A 20,106-nucleotide genomic window follows, 5' to 3' on the forward strand; every position below is an offset into this window, starting at 1 on the left:
GTTTACTCTTTTGTGAGGGCTAATTTTCCCTCCTCTTGAGGTGGAAAATTGTATAACATTACATGAAGTACCATGAGCTACGTCTCAGATTAAACTATATTTCATAATGCAATACAGTAGGATACCAGTTATTCAAACAACTTGTATGACACTGTATTTGTCTGGGTGACTCGGAGTTTGTATCATGAGGAGTCACTGTCCAACATGAAAACATGTACAGCAGGGAAGTTTGGATAACCAGGATCATACCATGAATATTTAGGTTTTTTGTTGAGCAAATCCATTATATGTAGAAAGGCTATATTTCTTTTTTATTCATTTATAGAAAGCCTCTTTAATATTACACTATCACATGAATTTACTGAACAGATGTATTATAAGCCATTACTTTTGATCTTGTCATGAACAGTAGATTTTGGACAAGTGGCACCAGCACAAAAAAGACCCCAGATTGAAAAAGCCAACTTACAAGAGAACTGTTGAGCTCTAATTTTGAATAATAATTTTATTTACTCACTGTAGACAGTATTTCTTAAAAGGAAAAAAAGAGTAAACCCTTAGGTTTTAAGTGCCCAGCTCTCTTCCTAGATAAGAAAATTTTCAAAGGACATCTTATATGTATTTGCTTACCACTGTTGTCTAACTTTTGTGTCTTTTGTCTTTGTTAGCCCAAGGAAACTGAGCAGTTACCATGATTTAGTATACCAATGATTTAATTTTATTTCATTTCATTTTATTTTTTACTAGCTATCCTGGTTTCAGCTGGGATAGAGTTAACTTTCTTCCTAGTAGCTGGTATAGTGTTATATATTGGATTTAGTATGATAAGAATGTTGATACACACTGATGTTTTCAGTTGTTGCTCAGTAGTGTTTATACTAAGTCAAAGATTTTTCAGCTTCTCATGCCCAGCCAGCAAGAAGGCTGGAGGGGCGCAAGAAATTGGGAGGGGACACAGCCAGGACAGCTGACCCAAAGTGGCCAGAGGGGTATTCCATACCATGTGATGTCATGCCCAGTATATAAACTGGGGGAAGTTGGCTGGGAGGGGCGGATCATTGCTCGGGAACTAACTGGGCATCAGTTGGTGAGTGGTGAGCAATTGCATTTTGCCTCACTTGTTCTGTATATTCTAATTCTATTATTATTTATTAATTATTATTATTATTGTCTTCCTTTCTGTCCTACTAAACTGTCTTTGTCTCAAACCATGAGTTCTACTTTTTTTGATTCTCTCCCCCATTCCACCGGGGGGGGAGTGAGCAAGCGGCTGCATGGTGCTTAGTTGCCGGCTGGGGTTAAACCACAACACTATCCTTGAAACACTGTTCTTCTCAGTATCTCTTATACCAATCAAGATCAAGAAAAATTCAACTTTCAGTAAAAAGTGCCTGCCATTGTCTAAGCTGTGTTGCCTAAATGAATGAGAATTATTGAAATCTACAGTCTCTGTGGAGATTTTCCTTTATAGAGGTGTTTCCTGTGGAATTCATCTTAGAGAGCGGAAGGAATTTAGATGTCATTTATGTGCATATGTGTGTGCTCACTGAAGTGATTTTGAAGGTCTTATGTATGCACCAAGAAACTGGAGAAATTAGATATTTGGGAATGGAAATTGGTGATCTTCCAGGCAATATTGGATCTAAAAGTGCTAAATCCTTTAATAAATAAACCTTGATTCAGACTGGAATGTCTTGGCTTGATCTTAAAGGTGATATTATGAGGGACTTCTAGCTGTTGACTAGCCTCAAAGATAATTATCTGCACATTCCAATCTTGTTCTGCCATCAGAAGTGCCTGAGGTCTAAATGGAGCAAATGTTATTTCCACTAGAAGTATGTTATATTTAGACTATACTCATTCCCAAACATTTCAAAAAATATTTGCATCTGACTGGAAAGATGAAGAATAAAATAATTAAATAACTATATAACATGCTTCTTGGAGTCCTGTGTGCTTAACACAGGAGTCAATTTCAGCCATTGTAAACAGTTTTCTAACTGACATTGTGTGTTGTGAGCATACAGTTACTTTGTTGGTGTTACTGTTTTTGTTAGGCTGTGCATGAAAGAATAAGTTTTTCTTTGCTGAACATTTTCTAGGTGAGCTCTCTTAAAACATGTCAATGCAATGTTGAGGATTTTGCTCATAATGCAGATCAGATGCTCAACAAATTTCATTTACTATGTAATGTACTGGAGCTAATTTGAGAGACTGAATAGTCCATCTGGACCAGTATATATGTATATATTGACCATATAACCCACAAAAAGGCTGAGCAATAACTACTTTGTAATAGCTGGAAAAATCAATTAACTTTTGTAGGGAAGATCTGTTAGAATATTTCAACTGTCACATCTTTGGAGTGAGAAGATAAAAAGGCAAAGACATTTAGTTAAGTGACTACTGAGCAGAATTTGGAACTGAAGCACTCCAAGAATAATATGGAGAAATGTTCCTATATTACCTAGACCAGCAGCTTGGGAAGTTGAAGTGGAAGAGGAAGAGTTGGTTCAGCAAATTCTGGGAGCTTGCTAAAGAGGCAGTTCTATGATATTTATTCCATCAGAAGCCAAAAGGAACTAGAATGGACATAGAAAATTGAATTGCAGAGCATCATAGTGGGGGAGGTCTTGTGGACAGTTATGAGAGGGAAGAAGAAACTAAATTCATAGAACAGACAGCTAAGCACCATTTTCTATTGCCTTTCCAATTATTTTCTTGTACCTGGTAGGTGTTGGGATAATATAAGTACTCTGGAATAGTATAGTGATAAGGTGAATAGGGGTGTAGGTATTATAATCTTCTCCTCCTTCCCTTTTTCAGTAGTGAAACAAAATCTATCACTCAGTAGAAATGCATTGCCAAATGCGTATTTGGATGGTATATCATTAACTGCATGAGGAAAGACAAACAAAAAGCCTAGGTGCTGGAATTTTGAATTACAGTATTTGCATTTTTATACTCGGGCCAAACTCTCACAAACTGAAGTGACAGAATTGAAATCTTTGTTTTCTTTGTAGGTGAGGCAATAGTTTAAGTGACAGCTCATTTTCTTCATCTGTGCATCCTCACTAAACCTGGTTTTGGTTCAGTGATACTCAGACAATGTGGTTTTGTTGCTTGGAAAAGAGCAAGTTCTGTAATTCAGCATCTTTGTTTCTCCCAGTAATGTTTTTATTCATTGTTACCTGCTGCTGTATTTCACAAAGAGATAGAGATGAATTTGTCAGGATCTAACCTAGAATAAAATGATTATTATAAAGTCTTCCTTCTTTCAGATAGTGATTGAGGAAAATTTTGCAGTTTTAGAAGGACAGTATTTCTTGGGCTATCCTCCTACCCTTGACAGTGTTTTCTCCCCCACCTGATTTTCTTCTTCCATCTCTGTAATCATAGCGAGCCATTCCTACAGTTTCTTTCCTGAATACTCTATGTATAATTCTGCACATGCTCTCTCTTTGCAACTTTGCTGTGCAGCGTTGCATGCTGTCTGTGCAATTATGTGTAAGAATCTGTTTAGTTGCTGCATAGTTTCCTCCTGAGCTAGTGTGCCTGCAGCATTGTGGCGGCATCTCTGGGCTGTGTTGCTGCCTTGGCTTTGCTAAGCGCCGGCAGCCCTGCTCTCAGAGGTAACAGGCTGTGCAACCACCCTCACATCTGGCTCCCTTTTTGCACTCCCTTTTTGCAGACTGTTGCTGAGTTCAGTTCAGCATCCTGCTCCTCCAGCACTGCTTCTTCCTCCCACAGGGAATTTCTCTCTAGTGTGTTGATTGAGGGGAAGCACTGTGACCTGTGACTGACTGAGCCAGTAAGCTTATTACTGTGTAGTAGGTGCGGGGATAGTTTCATGAACAGGGAGCTACTATTTGAGCAAGATTTCTATTCAGCGCTCTGAAAATTTGACATGCTGATTGTAAACTGCCTTCATAGAGGAATTCTTTCTGACAAATTCTGGGTTGAGATTTTTGCTCCATCATGTGATCATTCCTAGTTTATCATGTGTTAATAATTGAGTCCAGTTGTCAGACATTTTGTTGTCCCCCGCAGACCTCCCCTGACTGTCCTATGGGCTATCCTATCCTGGACAGACTCATAAGCACTTCAGTTCTGTTCCTATTGACTGGTCTCTTCCTGAAGTGACCCTCCAAAGCAGTTCTTAATTTTATTTTATTTTTTAATTTTTTTTAAGAGAGATTTCCTTCTAAGGAACCTTTTTCCCCAGAAAAGTACAAGAAATGACACAAAATATATAACCTTTATTTTTAGGGCCTAAGTGCAGCTTATTTGACCTATAAAGACAGAGCCCATATTGGTAAACTTGTGTTGCTTATGCTCGTACCAAATCTGAAACAATTAACTTAGTCAACTGTTTGTAGTCCTGCTCCATGTGTTCTCCTGTACTTCACTTGTGGTTCTGGATAAATTTGAATAAGGATGTAACTACCAATTGCTGTACCAAGTATTAAAATTTTTCTTGCTAAGAGTGATCTTCAAAGGAGCATGCCAGAGCTTGAATTTGACTCTTTGATGTACAGACATACCATGACTTTTCTTAAGGTTATTTATATAGCTGATATTGCATTATATACTATAGGTATTAATTTTAGTTTTAAGCGTGTAGCATGTCCATGCCACTGTGACTTTTGTAGGTGTGCCAAGCCAATAAAATATTGCATAAATAATTTTATATTAAAAATGCTATGGAATTAAGTAAACAGGGAATGATTATCTGCATTCAGAGAAGAGCGCAGATACAGCTTCCTTGGGCATTCAGTACTTGCATGAACACTGTCAAAAGTCACAATACTAAAGATAGTGTCAAGTTTCTTTTGTGCAGAAGCTATACCTTGTTACCAGTTACATGAATCTTTATTTATCTTGCTGCTTATTAATATTATTTAGCTTGTGTCAAAACTAGATAGGAAACCATATTTTCTGAGATTTCTCACATAAAACTATGCAAGGTTTTTCATACAATAATGTTTTCACTTTAATAAATCTTACTTGCTATTTCAACATGTAAGCACATTATAGTGTGTGGAGAAAGTCTTATGTACATAAACTACCTGTTTGCAGTAAGACTTTACACATACCATGTGAATGTCTGCTGCCTTTGGAAATATTCTAAAGGAGAAGCATTTCTAACTTTAATAATATATTGGGATTATGGATTAAAAGCAGTGGGGAAGTAGCTTTGTGCAGTGTAACATAACAAGTGTGCTAAGAATCAACTTTTGGCAAGAAAACTCCCAATTTGCCCTCTCTCCCTGAAGTTGACCTGGTGGATGAAATAGTAGATGTGTGTATGATTCTAGGCATGCCTTCTCCAAAGATCAACATTTGTACACACTTTAGTCACCTTTTATATGCAGTGCTATTGACATTAACCAGAGAGGCCAGTCTGACAGCGCTGTACTTTAACACCAGCTAAAGAGTTGCTCTGCTCTACTTGCATGGTTTATCTAAAAAGACTCAACACTGAAATCACACAGCGTAATTGTTTTTAGACTATAAGAGTTCTCTTCCAGATACAATATCCTGTAGGACAATGGAGTGTCCTACTGAAATCAACATATGTTCAATAGCTAATTCAATTACTTTTTTTTTTTTTACTTCTGAAAACATTAGGTTGAGCCCTGTAACTTATCAATATATTATATCTAAATCTGCTTTCATTTGCACAACTATAAAGCACCTTTAATGCTACTTTTATAATTAGGTGTGCATAGTATCAAACAAGTGTAAGTTAGAGCAGAACTGAGGCCACCAGCTGTTTAAAACAATCACAGACTTGCTCAAATGAAGCTCAGTGGAAAAGGAGAGAAAACTAATAAGATACGTCAATGAAATAATTAATTTTGAAACTAAATGAAAAAAAAAAAAAGATGCTACTATTTTTGTGAAAAGTGACTTGCACGATTGCTCAGGTGCTTGATCTTGTTTCCATTACAGTGCATGTCTGAATGACTTCTAGAGTCGAATAGGGCTGACAGTGAGTTAGGCCTTGTCAGCATGAAGTTTACCTTTGACAAAGAACATTTGTTGACTGATTCTTGCAACACTCTGAATACTGTATCTTTATTAACATGGTCTGACTTTGTTTTTTTTTTCCAATTTATATAGCATTGCAAAATCAGAATATGGTATTAATTAGTCTATCATATAACTGTATTTTGCTGCTAATGAAAGAGCTTTTATTTGGGGTAAAACATTCCAGCTGCATCTGTGAGGAGTATTCTGCCATCCTTTTCAGTTTGCAGGAGGTCACATTCACATTTTGACACTGGGTGGTCATACAGTGTTTTCTAGTTGAAACTAATTGACAATACTATAACTGGAGTCCACTTGTGTTTCACAAGATGAAGTGTTTAAATAGAGGACAGTATTCCTGGGACTGCAGTAGAAGCATCATTTTTGTTTGCACTTGAAAATAGTTTTTGTTTTCAACTGTCTAGAAACATGACCCTAGACCACAAAGGTTAACATTATTTATACCATCATTTTTGTTTGATTTAATTGAAACTATATATATACAGATACATTGAAATTTTTTGGTGTTGCTTTTGGTTGTTGTTTTGGTTTGGCTTTTAAAACTGATTATTATTCTATTTAACTGATAATTACCAATATTTTCCAAAATTATTTAATTACATTTTTCAGTTATAGGTGAAATCACTGTATTAATTAGAAGACCAGATAATGAATCCAAGAATTATATTGTTGTGGTCCTATATTTTATTGAATTACTGAGGTTTAGAAAAGATGATGATCAGTGTTCTAACTGCCAGTGTGAAGAAAATCATTTTAATACAGTTCCCAGAACTTATTTAATAAAGACTGCTACATTAGTAATCCTTCCACTTAGGATATATGTTTCTTTTAATCTATGGGAATCTACTAAATTCTAGAATATTTTTATGTAGAGATGGACATATGTCTCTGTCATAACACCATGCTAATATAAATTAACATGACTGGTAGCTACCATTGGACACCAGCAAAGAAATACGAAGGAAACTAAAGGACCTTCTCTCCCTGACTGTGGTCCCTACAAGACTGGATGGGAAATACGTACTATATCTATACTGACTCTCTTTACCTGAATAAATCTAAACCTCGTGTATTATTAACATAGCACTTAGCAAGAGGATTAAAATATTTTAATTCCTACTTTGTGTAATAAAGTAATGTCAATAAAGTTTCTGATTTCAAATTTTGCAGCATGGCATCCCATTTGGTGATTGTGCCGTTGTGTTCCTATGGAGATGGCAAGCCATTTCATGAGGGTCGCTATTTCAGTGCTTCTGGTAATTTTTGTTATACTACCACTGCATTGCTGGTTGATATCATTGGGCCCTACTTGCCTAGTCTATTATGATTTAGAAAAAAACACCCTGAAGTTGAAAATGAACTATTATCCTGGACTTTATAAATGTTCTACTTGATTTTCCATCAAATCCTTCACTTAAGATGTTTATTTTAAAGCTTATATACATTCTAGAGTATGGTTACTTTTTTCTTCTCTGACAATATCCAAAATTGTGAGAGGCAACATGTGTCTAATTTCTTTATTTGGAAAGGTTCAGGAGCATCAGCCTCCATAACTATACTGGTTCTGTTAGACCTGTTTCCTGCGTTTAAAAGCTGTGAGGGAAAAAGTCAGAGGTGAGGAATTTGGCTATGGATGACGAATGGGATGGGAAGAAAGTGGAGGGGAGGGTGACAAAGAGTTTATTTCCATGTCTTGCAAAGCTCAGTATGACACTTTGCTACGTCTGTTTGCTTTTGTGAAAAACACCTTTGTAATGAAACTGTTTAGGCAGTTTGTACACTGAAGAAATTCCCATTAGAAAAAAGAAAGAAACAAGGTATTTACAAACCATTTTGCAGGACAGTTTTGGCAATTTTGAGAGCAGTAGGTCCACATGACTTGTGTTGGACCTCCTGTAGGTGTGTAATTGAATTAGTCATGAGATAGAGTGGTTCTCTGCATGGCCAGCTGCCGCTGGTACAGGATCCTGGGATGCCTGGCACTCATCCTTCGCTATGCAAAGCATAGGCAGTCCATTAGTGTAAAAAGCTGAAGTCTCCAGCCTGTGAGTCAGAAGAGCTGGTAAGTGGATATTTGTGTGTAAAATCTAGGGTTTTATCTGTTTTCCCTCATCTCTGTGAATGTGTTACCTATGTCCTTTTAGTCCAGTGACAGAATGAATTTGTAGGAAAGCCACAGAGAGAAACTTTAAGGATTATAGTCTTTCCTTTTTTGCAGTCTCATGCTTAATCATGGGGAAACCCCCCAAATATAGTTTCTATTAAATTAATCTTCACAGAACTGGAGATAACTGAAATTTATATAGTGTGTAACTTGGCAAAAAAAAAAAAAAGCAAGCATTTCCTTAACAAATGGGAAAAAACAAAGCACCTTTGAAAACAACTGGATGTATTTTTATGAGTGACTTCTTATTATAAAAATGCAGCTCACATCAACCTGTACTGGATGTGCGTAATAGTTTGTTAAACCTTTTTTTGTATTAAAGTGAAGAGTCTCTAAGTAAATAGTAGGATTTATTTATTTTATTTTACGATGTAAAATTCATAAATGATCTGTGAGTACTAACACAAGATTAGGTTTTAAATTAAAGTAGGTATGGAGTTTTTCTATAGCTACTGCTACTTGAAAAAGTCAGTTAGGGAAATCCAAAACTCTTGTATTTATCACCAAGAGCGTTGCTAAAATTAAGTGCCAACCCTTCAAGATAGTAATACTAATAATACTAACCTTGATTGCTGGAAAGTTGCCAGCTCTTCGTCATCCTGCAGAAATACATTATACTTGAACTGAGAAAACATGCAATTGTCCCTCCCCCTCCTTATTCCCACAAACTGGAACAGTATTAAGTTAGCATGAGTTGTGCTGAGCCAAATCCGATCTGGAATTAAGAATGCTCCAGGGCATTTTTAATAAACCGTCATTCATTTGAACTCTAACCTTCTTTAATTTGCAGAATCTGGTAATGCAGATGTATACTTCAGCCACGTTCATTTCTTTTATCTTGGTGTGAAACACTGCTGATAGGACTTGAAAATGCGAAGCTGCAGAAGAAGTAGGAAGCTTTCATTTAAAATAGACTCAAACCTAGGAATTGTAATAGTTTAATTTGCTGGTTTTCTGCCATTCTGAAGTATAAATTTAATTCTAGTACTGATTTTTAAAAAAACCTTGAAGCGCTGAGGTCAGTTAGGCTTTCTGAAAGTATGAAAAAAAAAAGGCTTTTATTAGAAAATGCAAAGGATAAAATGAGGCCGTTGTCTTGCAGAAGTGAATAAAACGCAGTTAATAATGTATTCAGGGCATAGAGTACTTGCTAGCAAAGAACATTGTATTCAATGAGGTTCTCACAGTGACCTCTGTCAAAACATGACTTCTCATTAATTCTGTAGCTGGTATCTAAAATGGCAAAGTTTGTGATTAGAAGTAGCCAGACTAGAGTCAGAGTGGGGAAAAAATGAGCAGGCTTTCAGGCACTACCTGTCTTGCCCGGCTGGCTCAGGAGCTGCCCCTCCGCAGCCTCGGGGGAGTTCAGCCCTGTCGCCCCCAACCTTCCCAAGAGGTGTTCGCTGCAAGGCAGAGGTGCCGCACCACCGGGCGGGGGCCGGGGGGGCTGCACCGCCGGGGGCGGCTCGGGAAAAAACTCCGCACTGCTTGCCCGCTGACGATGCCTGCCCTAGCTTCAGCAGGTGAAGGCATTGAAAATGCTGCTTGGGTTTTAGACTATGTTACCCATCGACACCAATTACTTTGAGAGACCTTTCTGTATTTCTCTGTAAATAAAGGTCTTCAGGATGCCTATGTGATGGTTAAAGTAGAATAGGTGCTTCGGTTTGGGAGGAAAATGGCCAGATGAGATATTCCAGGTTACAGATATGGGCATGAATACAAACTTTACCTTGATCCTTTGCACCGTAATAAGAAAAGGATGTAAATGTGTTACTTGGTCACTGTTGAACTGGTAGTTCGATAGGGGACTCAGCTCGATATCTGGAGAGTGGAAAAACTAAAAAGAAGCTGGAAGGCAGGACCATACCAGTGCTTTGGAGAGGAAAGGACTCCCGGATGCGCATTATTGTCCAGATGAAGTGTCCCTAAATGCAACAAAAGAAGTATTTGCCATAGGTCAGAAAGCTAACAGTTTTTTCACTAGTACTACTGGACTGGTTTTCATTTCTTAGAGTAGGACTAAGAGGTAGTAAATCAATATTAACCCTTAAGTTTTTCTGCTATCATTTTGATTCTAATATTAAATGAACATGTGCTTACATCAAGAATTTGGCTTATGTTTTACAATGCTTTTTTTCACCCTAGGCTTTTATATCTAGATAATATTGCCTTTAGTGTTTAAAGTTAATATATCTGCTACAGCTATATATAAACATGCTAAGAGGATTGTGTGTGTAACTTCAGCAGTCACACATTTACATTTGATAGTAGTTGATTAAAAAAAAACCAACAAAACCCAAACCAGTTTCTTCTGCACATGCCTGCCACTTGAATTCTGCTGTAGGTGTTGGTGAGACAGTTAACTAGGAAAACATACAAGTCTGAACTTGGGTCATATTCAAAAAGTGAAGGAAGAACTAGCTGGCAAATATTGTGTTGAAAGTGTAAATGAAAGTATAACTTTAAAGTCTACACGTGTTAACGATTTGTGGTTTGAAAAAGTTTTCATATTTAAATTTTTAAAGTTTTTTTCCCTCTCCTTTAAACTTTGATCTCTTTTGTCTGGTAATATAAAAGTATGTTATTAATATACATTAACAAATCCACAGCTTTGTTTTCCACAAGTCTTTAATTCCCTTAAATATTTTAAAATGTAACTGATGTGATCTATCAGAACTTAGGTGAGCATTTAGTCAGTCAACAGGTTGGGTACTAAATTCAGCTGAACCTGTAGGAAAAAGGGTGCAATGATACAAAAGATATGGAAGTGCTACTATTCTACCTTTTTACGTTCTCATCTGCCAAACAAATCTGCAAGTGTGGAGTGACTTGGTGTTTAAAGATACAGTTGCAAAGCAAGAGTCTGTATGAATTAATGACTTTGCAGTCTTGAATCCTTACTACTGTTTCCATTAATGTATGTTGCCTGGAATTAACTAACAGGCTGGAGGCTCAGCAGAAACTATAGGCAGTTTTTAAAAAACACAAGGGCAAGCCTAAGAAACAACCCAAGAAAAGAGGTAGAAATGTCATATTATGTTTTAGTAGTTGAGGCTTGTCCTGCTGGAGACAGCATGGGTTTGTGTTCTTGTACTAAAACAGAAAATGAAATATCTGCTGTTATATTAGAAATTGAGTATATTTTTAAAGAAATATGATCTGTCTCTCTCATTCTGTTTTTTTTTTTTTTTTTTTTTTTTTTTCCCCTAGGAATTAAGTGCAAATCCAGCTTTTTAATTTTTTTTTCCCTCAAGTATATTTTCTCTTTGCTGTTTCTAATGTGAAAGTTCACTAGGTAGACATTTTACAAAAATATCTAAAGCCTTCATCTTTCTTCATGGTTTGCTTTAGTGGAATCTTGCACCTGCACAGACTCTACTGCACAATTGGCGCTCCTTGCTATTTCATTTATATCAGTATTACACTGGTTTTGTTTTCTGAGTGGAAGGTTGAACATCAGTAGTTTCAATGCTATCGGTAATTCTGATTCTGCATTCATGAAATGTAACTTCTTACACACTGAAGGGTATCAGACATGTTCTAGTACTCCATTGATCTTATTAGAGTGTTTATAAAGATGCAGATGCAGCTGGTGTAGAAGGGGTAAGTAATCAGTGTATCATTTTCAAACAGAGCGTGAGTCCTCATTATAATTTGATGAAGATCGTATTATTAATTTTGCTTTACTGAACCTGTTATATAGGAGGCAATGTGTGTTCAAATTGAAACAAAAATACATGGCTTATGAACAGTTTGCATGCTAGTAGGATTTAGATGACAACAACAAACAACAATTAAGCATGAACTTGGGAGAAAATATCTTATTTTCTCTGTAGCCACACTGATTATATGACCACAGTGGAATATTGTCAGACTTTGCAATACGCCAGCAAAAGTGAACACCTTGCAATGACTTGCATAACATGAACAACTGGAATATGTCCTCTCTTCCATTTCATTTTATTTAGATGTTCTTCCTCAAGTTTTCACTAATATATAAAATGTTAATATTTGGACAAAGGAGGTAAGGAAGAAAATACAGAAAATAGGACATCCATTAGTTAAATCATAATATCTCATAAAACCAAATTAAATCTGTTGTTTACTTGCAGCTGTTAATGTAAACTGTATCATTTGCACAGGGGGAAATCATACTGGTGTCCTGGTTACCAGAGACTATTTGTGACCCTCTGGTTCTGTGAATATGATGATTCACCCCACAAGTAAATTTTCTGCTGCCAGACGGTTGTCATATGTAGTCTCCATTCTTTAGTGTGTTCTTTAAATGATGTGATAGACCATGTCATACACTTCTTTTACTTCTGAATTTTGTTTTCTGAAAAGATGAAGGTTTTGTGAATTCCTGCAATAAGCCAGTTGTCCTACATCCAGTTGACATTTACCAATGCTCAAGAAAGAGTGGGATCACCCTAACTTTCCTACATTTCATGCTTCAGAAATTCTCACAGTTGTCATGAGGAAAATAACTTGGTTGTTATTAGATCTGTAACAGACATTTAGACTTCAGAATCATAGAATAATTTGGGTTACAAGGGACCACTAGAGGCAATGCAGTCTAAACCCTTGCTCAAAGCAGGGATAATTTTGAAGTTGGATGAGATTCTCCAGGCTTCATTCAGTCAAGATCCAAAAATATGCAAGGATTGGAGAGACTACAGCTTCCCTGGGCAACCTGTTCCACACAGAAGGGTGTGCATTTTTTGGTAAAAAATCCATGGATTATTATGACCAGTTTTATATTAAAATATGTATCTATGGCTGCATCTAAAATTTCTGAAATTACTATTATGATGAGTTACCACCACCCTGAATTTAAGTAATATGAACGGTGCAGAAAATATTTATAAATTCTGCCTGTATGTGGCAGAGGCCCAGGTTAAATAGGTTTTTGGTGATCTGTGCTAGTTCTGTTTTGTATAAATGTTGCTTATTACTTGATGGATTCATGGAAATATTAAGGGTTTTTTTGTATTTGAAGACTACTTTTGTTAGTTTTTAAAACAGTTAAGATAGAAATAGATTTGAACAGTCATTTACTTAAAAGAATTCCTTTTGTTTGGTTTTTTTTTTTCCCCTGTATTTATATAGTTTGAATATTTACATATTGTAAAGAATATGGAGCTTAAAACGTTCTCTCTCTTAGGTAGAAGAGCTGATGAATGCACTGGAAAAGACTAGACAAGAATTAGATTCTACCAAAGCCCGTCTTGCCTCAACGCAGCAGTCTTTGGCTGAAAAAGAAGCACATCTGGCTAACCTGAGAATAGAGCGAAGAAAACAGCTTGAAGAAATTCTAGAAATGAAGTAAGAACATTGATTTCTCTAATTTCTAGAAAAATTAAAATTACTAATTTCTTGCCATAAGAGAAGGTGGTTTTTATTTTTCTGTTTTTTTTTTTTTCTATGTGTATATTTAAGTGTGAATCTAAGGACTTCTAATAGTTTCAAGACTGTTAAATTCCTTTTAAAACATGGAAATGCAAAAGTCTTCATTTTAGTAGTACTCAACAATTGACATGAGAATTTTTTTGAAAGGTGTCCTTTGTTGCCTGCAAACAAAATATCAGCACAGTATAACTTCCATAAGAAACTGAGGGCCTAAAGCCCCATTTTTCAGTGGGAATTCTATGTTGGAGTTTCTGTTAGTGTCAAATTCAAGGAAAGGGGTTTATTAACTTTACATGGATGGTGCAAAGTTTATTGCATTGAATTGGTTAAAAAAAAAAAACAAACCAACAAAAACCTATATGCATACACATTATCCTGTGTATATGTGTACGGAACAAAAAAGGAAGATAGACCTATAACTTAAATCTTAACTTCCTACCCACAATAAAGGTAAATATCTGTAATTATAGGATGTTAAAGCTCTGACATGATCTTTAAAATTGGCAAAAAAGAGTGAACCCGTTACGACTTGGCTAGGCTGGTAAGTGTGCATTCAACATTCAACAAAGGAAATTCACAGTTGTAATTTCAAAACTGTTTTATTGAGGGAGGAAAAAAGAACCCAAAACACTTAAGGCGTATATAACTTCAGCTAAGTTGTTGTAGATATCCTTACATTTTAAAGGAAGATAAGTAATCAGATAAAAATGGTTTTGATAATATTGTTGTAAATAAGACAATGGGGAAGCGGACACATATGCTTACTAGACTTTTATAAAAGTGGGTTTTAAGAACAGCTGCCACGTAATATAGGTGCAGAAATACTGTAATGTAAGCATGAATGTTTCCAGTGAAATCAAAAGAACTTCTGCTTTTGACTTTAATGAGGTCTGTATCTATACAGAAAAATGGGAGCACATATGAATTAGAGTAGTATGTGATATTATATTCTATAATAGATACTTCTTTTTTTTAGTTTTCTGATTTTCTTTTATATGTACATATTAATTCACCTATGATAATTCAGATGCTTAGTGCCAGTATATTTCATGCAGTCTTCTGTTTTCTGTGTAGCGCTTTGGTCTGTTTCTTTCAGTGCGTGTTTGTTTTTCATCCTAATGGTAAGATTTTTTTCTGTTTATCATAATTATCAATTATTGAGCAACATAGGGACACCCCCCCACCCCCCCCCACCCCCAGTATCTAATTCTGTTACTGTGACTTTTTTGGTTAGGTACACAGACCCTCATAGAAGGACTATGTAAGGCATGTATCTTCAGTCTGGGAAGTGAGATTGGCAAAAACTGGTCAAGTTTGACGTTTGATAAAAGTTTGATAAAGGAGTGGGTAGTACTAATGGCGAAAGAACCAGTATCAAAGGTCCAAGTTAGGAATATTTAGGAATTTAAAATGAGATATAAACATATAGTGTGTTTTTACAGTATAAATTTTAAAAGTAAAATTAGAAGAAAATTTTAAATTAGCATCTAAAAAACTAAATTAATAAAATTTTCTAGTTAAATGTGTGTTGTTTTTTTTCCTTTTCTTTGAGTAGTCATTAGTATGATTTCTTTTGTAAAAGACTTTCCTATTTTTCTTTTTTTTTGCTTGATCTCTCACTTGCTACTTTGTTAGCTGTGTAAGTATGTAGACTTTTTCTGCCATTACCTTTTTTCTGTCTTCAAGAGAAGCAATTGTTCAGATACAGTATTCATTTTTAATCCTGAACTGACCAAAAATTCATTTGAAATTCCAAGTTAATAACAACCCCCTTCTAACCTGTAATAATAAAATACAATTAATTATAATGCATACTTCTTCCTACTTAGGCCACAGAGGGTTACCTAATCCTGTGCTAGGTAGCTTTCCCAGCTGCCTAGCCCTGTGTCATTACCTTTAAGAGTCTAATGCTCTAACTCATGTACAAGTCACACCCCCTGAAATCTATGATTCAGCTAATAACTTAGAATTAGAACGCACTTTCATTAAAAAAAACCATATCTCCTATTAATACTTTTAATTCTATCCTAACTTTAGTTTCTGTGAAATATGTTACAAGGTTGAGTTCATATTGGAGATAGAATCAGACAGAACTGCTGCTGCTTCTAGTGAGATGGAAAGAAATTAATACGGCTATGAGACGTCAGGATGGTTTTGCTGGTCTAGGAGATAGGAAATAGAGTTAATGAACAAAACAACATATATAAAATCACAGCACAGTATTACTAAACATAGAGAAAAAATAGAATAACGACAGAAATTCACATAATCATATTTACTTTTTTTTTCCTTTTATTGCCTCTTTAACAACATTAGTACTGAATCAAACAAGCAAAAATAAACATACTTATTCTTTTGAGATCTGTGTACAGGAAGGGCTACATGACTGCTATTAAATATAAATCTTAATTTCAGATTATTTAATTTTATAAGATATACTGAACAACATTAATAGATATACATGTATTAGTCAATGTATTTTAGAAATAATTCAGATATTTCATTATAGTAGTTTAATTTTTGCAATTGCTCAATGAAATAAGTGTATGACAAAATTTATAAAACTGCTGCATTACAACAGTATATACTGAATATGGCATTACAGTTTTTTTATGAATAAGGTATTCTCCAAAAGAGATTGTAGAAGCTAGCCAAGACCCAGACATCCACTGACAGAATAATGATAAGTCTGTGTTGTAGTTATATACTAAAATAGTGTGTCTCTCTGGTGTTTTAAGATAATTTATTAATTCACAGCATTGATCATAACTTCTATCTATCATTTTTAAAATTTAATATTGAGTGATTACAGTTTTTGGCTGCTGGCTTCCGGTTAAATAGGCATGAACTGTGTGTTTAAGAACATTCACGATGATTTCCTATGCTTATATTATGTTCAAGTTCCAAACATAACTCTGCATTCTAGGCCCATCTGGCTGACATTGCCAAGATCCGTCTTAATTTACTGGCTACAATCAGTTCTCAGTTTTAGATAACTTCTTCAGTTGTCATTACATGTTCCCATATACGTTCAGTTATTTAAGGAAGTTTAGAATAAAAATGGATAGCAGCTTATCTGGTTGGTCTTTTTGAACTGGAAACTAGATAAGTAGCCATTAAATGAAAGGTGGTTCGATGGAAGGAGATAAACATCAAGTTATTCTTAACTTGATGCCAACATGTGGAAAAAAAAAAAAAAAAGATTTATTATAAAGAATTCTAAAGTGTAAAGTTTGGAGAAGGATTCTCATTTGCATGTTACTCTCTGAATATGGGATTTATTTTTTTTCCCCAATGTCTATTAAAAATATTACTGTATTAGTTCTGGAGGAAATATTATTGTTATGGTTATATTATTTTAGCAGTGCACACATAACTCATACTGACATTAATGGAAGTTACGCATACATGTTAACAGTAAAATGCAGCATGTGTTCAAATCCATCATTTTGCCTAATTGTCTTAATGCTTTGTGCTCTTACTATCTCTGAGTATAAAAAAGCTCGTCACTTTTTATTTTTTAATAAGTGATAGTTTAAAAAAAATAATTCTGTATTGCATCGTGTGACAAAAGGCATGTTAATGTTTTTTAAAACTGTATTTATCATCCATAGAAATATTTAAATTTAAAAACTGGTAGGTAGAAATATATATCAAGACTACTTTTTCCAGACATTGTTTTTGTTTTCTGAGAGTCCGCAAGAAGGAGCACAACCTACTGAGAGCTTCACAAGGCTTGCCTAGAAAAGCTTATTCATTTTGTAATATGAAGAGTTTGAGGGTAGGAGAAGTTTCTGTCCTGTGATGTGGTGGAGGTTTTTTCAGACATTTCAGAAATGCCATATTTGTGGAGCATACTTTCATGACCACAAGGCATCCACAATGCTTTCATACAGATGTCCTTTCCTATATGGTGGTTCATTCCAAAACTCATAAACCTGCTTGTAACAAAATTAGATAGCTGTATAGGTAGATAAATGAGTATTTATATAATATTGAAATTGCTTTATATATGTATGTGAAATAAATGCCTGTCCTTATGGAAAGTGGATTTTACTCTATGGGATAGATAATCTTTTTAGAAATTGTCAAAATTATTTTCCCTTTAAAGATATAAAGTTTGACCTGCAGAGCCAATAGTCATAAAAGAAAGTCTAATGGCATGTGAGGGAAAAGATATAAAAATTATTACCACTTTTTTGTTAGTTCAACTTTTAAATTATATGCATGTAGTCTTCAAGCTGCAACCACTGAAGTTAAAAACAAAACAAAAAAAACCAACCCCCACAAAACCCCCAAAACTTTGTTTATAAATACTTGGGGTTTTCTTGGTTAAAAGCCCTGAAATTAACTTTCTGTGGTGTTAACTCTACTTAGAAATATATTTAACTACAAGATTTTTTAAAAAAAGGAAAGTTATTTCATTGTGGTTTTGCATTAATTTGATGATCTTTCGGTGACTTAGTTGCATGTGATGAACATTGCACTTAGTAGTGAGTGACCGTGGGATTAATCCTCAGAAAGACTGATCTTCATGATTTGACTTGAAGATCTGTGAATTCTTGATTTTTGACATCCAACTGTTAATTACTTAGTGTTTCCTTTAGCAGTCAACTCAGTACACTCAGTGCTCTGAAGCTTTCAGAGTATCCTGAATGAAATTCTTGCCAAGAGTTTGAAAGGCAGTTTCCTTGCCTTTGATAAGAGTTCATGCCATCACCAGTGGGTATTGCTAAATCAGTTTTGTTGGAAGTGACTTTGCCCTGAAATTCACTACAAATTTCCGGAAGAATATGTATTTTCCCGTAAGTGGAATAAATCAGATTACTTCAGTAACGAAGCATTAAAGATCTCCTAATAAAATAACCAGCTACTAGTCGTTTCATTCAATAACAATGGTAGAACATTGCTGTGCTGTCCAAAAAACATTTATTTTTAAATTAGATTTTGCAGCTAATTTTCTTACAGTGACAGCATAAAATTAAACATCCCTTCCTTTGTTTAAGAATGTCCGCCATTTTTTTCACTGAAAATAATAAATTAATATTGCTTATCTCTGTTTTTCAGTATGTTTACTTTATTCATTGAACAGCACCTGTGTATAGTCAAGGATGAAGTATTTGTGGGAAGAAGGGGATACAATGTTTTTTCTACCAAGCATTCAGTCCCACCAGCTGCCACTCTTTGCAGAAGTACTGAACACGTACTGCACTTTTACCTGCTGGGTCAGTGGTTCAGCTGCTCTGCCAAACAGGGAGAGGGCACTTGTATTTGCCACTAGATGCCAGTCTCAGGTGCAAGACCATGGTCTGGATCTGCTTGGTTCAACAAACTGAGTATGAGCAGCTTCACAGAGTAAGCAGGAAGCTTGTCTTGTTGCAGGGAAGAGAATGTGTCTTGTCTGTCTGTCTGCCACCTGGTCTGACTGGTCCCCTCCTTCCTTCTAGTGCAGGAAAGTCAAGCATGGACAAGTATACAAATGGCTTCAGGTGGGCTTTTGAGGATATCGTAGGGATGAAGAGGGTCTTCAAATGGATTCTGGAAGTCAGGGATCACAGCCTAAGGGGAAGACTGTGTAAGATGTAAAACTAGAGAGTCATAGTCAGAGTTTGTAGGGAAGTCAAACTGCTTTATGAAGTGCTAGTGGCGGAAGTATAAGGAAGTTTACCATTCATCTGGTTTTCTGCAGACATACCCCTTTTTTCCATCTATAAATTTTACTGGAGTAGAAGTTGGGGTTTTCACATCTGTGTAGCAGCTCAGCAGAAGCTGAAGCTCTGACAAGGGCTGTTGGATGTCTGGAGAATCTAGACATGTTTCCAGCACCTGGACAAATCAGTTCATGTCCCTGCCTTACATTCTCCTATTACTATTTCCATCCATCACCATCTCAGACTGGCACTTGGGGAGGGAAAGGAACTCAACATGTTTTCCTTTACTTATGTCCTAACTACTCCACCTCAAGAGGTTCTGTCACCCACAGGATAGTGGTTTCTTCCTCACCGCTGTGGGTACAGCTATGGTCAAAGGTGCTTCTGAAATCTCTGTGTGAGTAGTTCCAGTGCATCTGGAACATTTCCGAGTAATCATGTATGCAATTCACCTGTTTAGTGCATACACAGGCCAGAAGCATGACACTCGTTGACAGGAAAATCCCTGATGAAATTGTAGGGACTCTACTTGCATGTAGTCATGAAGTTAATTTCCCGTTTTGGGTTCTTCCATACAGCAGCAAGGATGAAGAAAGCAATATAACAAGATAGGAGAAACTGGCAGGGTGATTAAGGTTGGAACTACTCTTTGAAATTGCTTGGAACTCACTCGTTAAAACCACTTAAAATGATAGCTTCCCTATAGATGCTGTCTGCTCTCTGTGTTACTGTTAGGCAGTGCTTTCCCCCTGCCCCCTTCTTTTCAGAAAGGAAAGCAAGAAGGTAGATAGCTGTTTCTCTTGCCTACACTGGAAACTGAGGTGT

General features: G+C 35.8%; 1 protein-coding gene across 1 annotated transcript in view; it reads left to right on the forward strand.

Moving 5' to 3' along the window:
* ERC2 (ELKS/RAB6-interacting/CAST family member 2) overlaps window positions 1-20,106 on the forward strand; it is a 393,279-nt gene that overhangs the window by 284,655 nt on the left and 88,518 nt on the right. Inside the window, exon 15 of the mRNA XM_010573681.1 lies at window positions 13,386-13,546. Coding sequence (XP_010571983.1) covers window positions 13,386-13,546 — 161 coding nt within the window. The remainder of the gene's footprint in view (window positions 1-13,385; window positions 13,547-20,106) is intronic.

This window comes from Haliaeetus leucocephalus, unplaced genomic scaffold (genome assembly GCF_000737465.1).
Source record: "Haliaeetus leucocephalus isolate CR32 unplaced genomic scaffold, Haliaeetus_leucocephalus-4.0 Scaffold2, whole genome shotgun sequence".
Classification (NCBI taxonomy): domain Eukaryota; kingdom Metazoa; phylum Chordata; class Aves; order Accipitriformes; family Accipitridae; genus Haliaeetus; species Haliaeetus leucocephalus.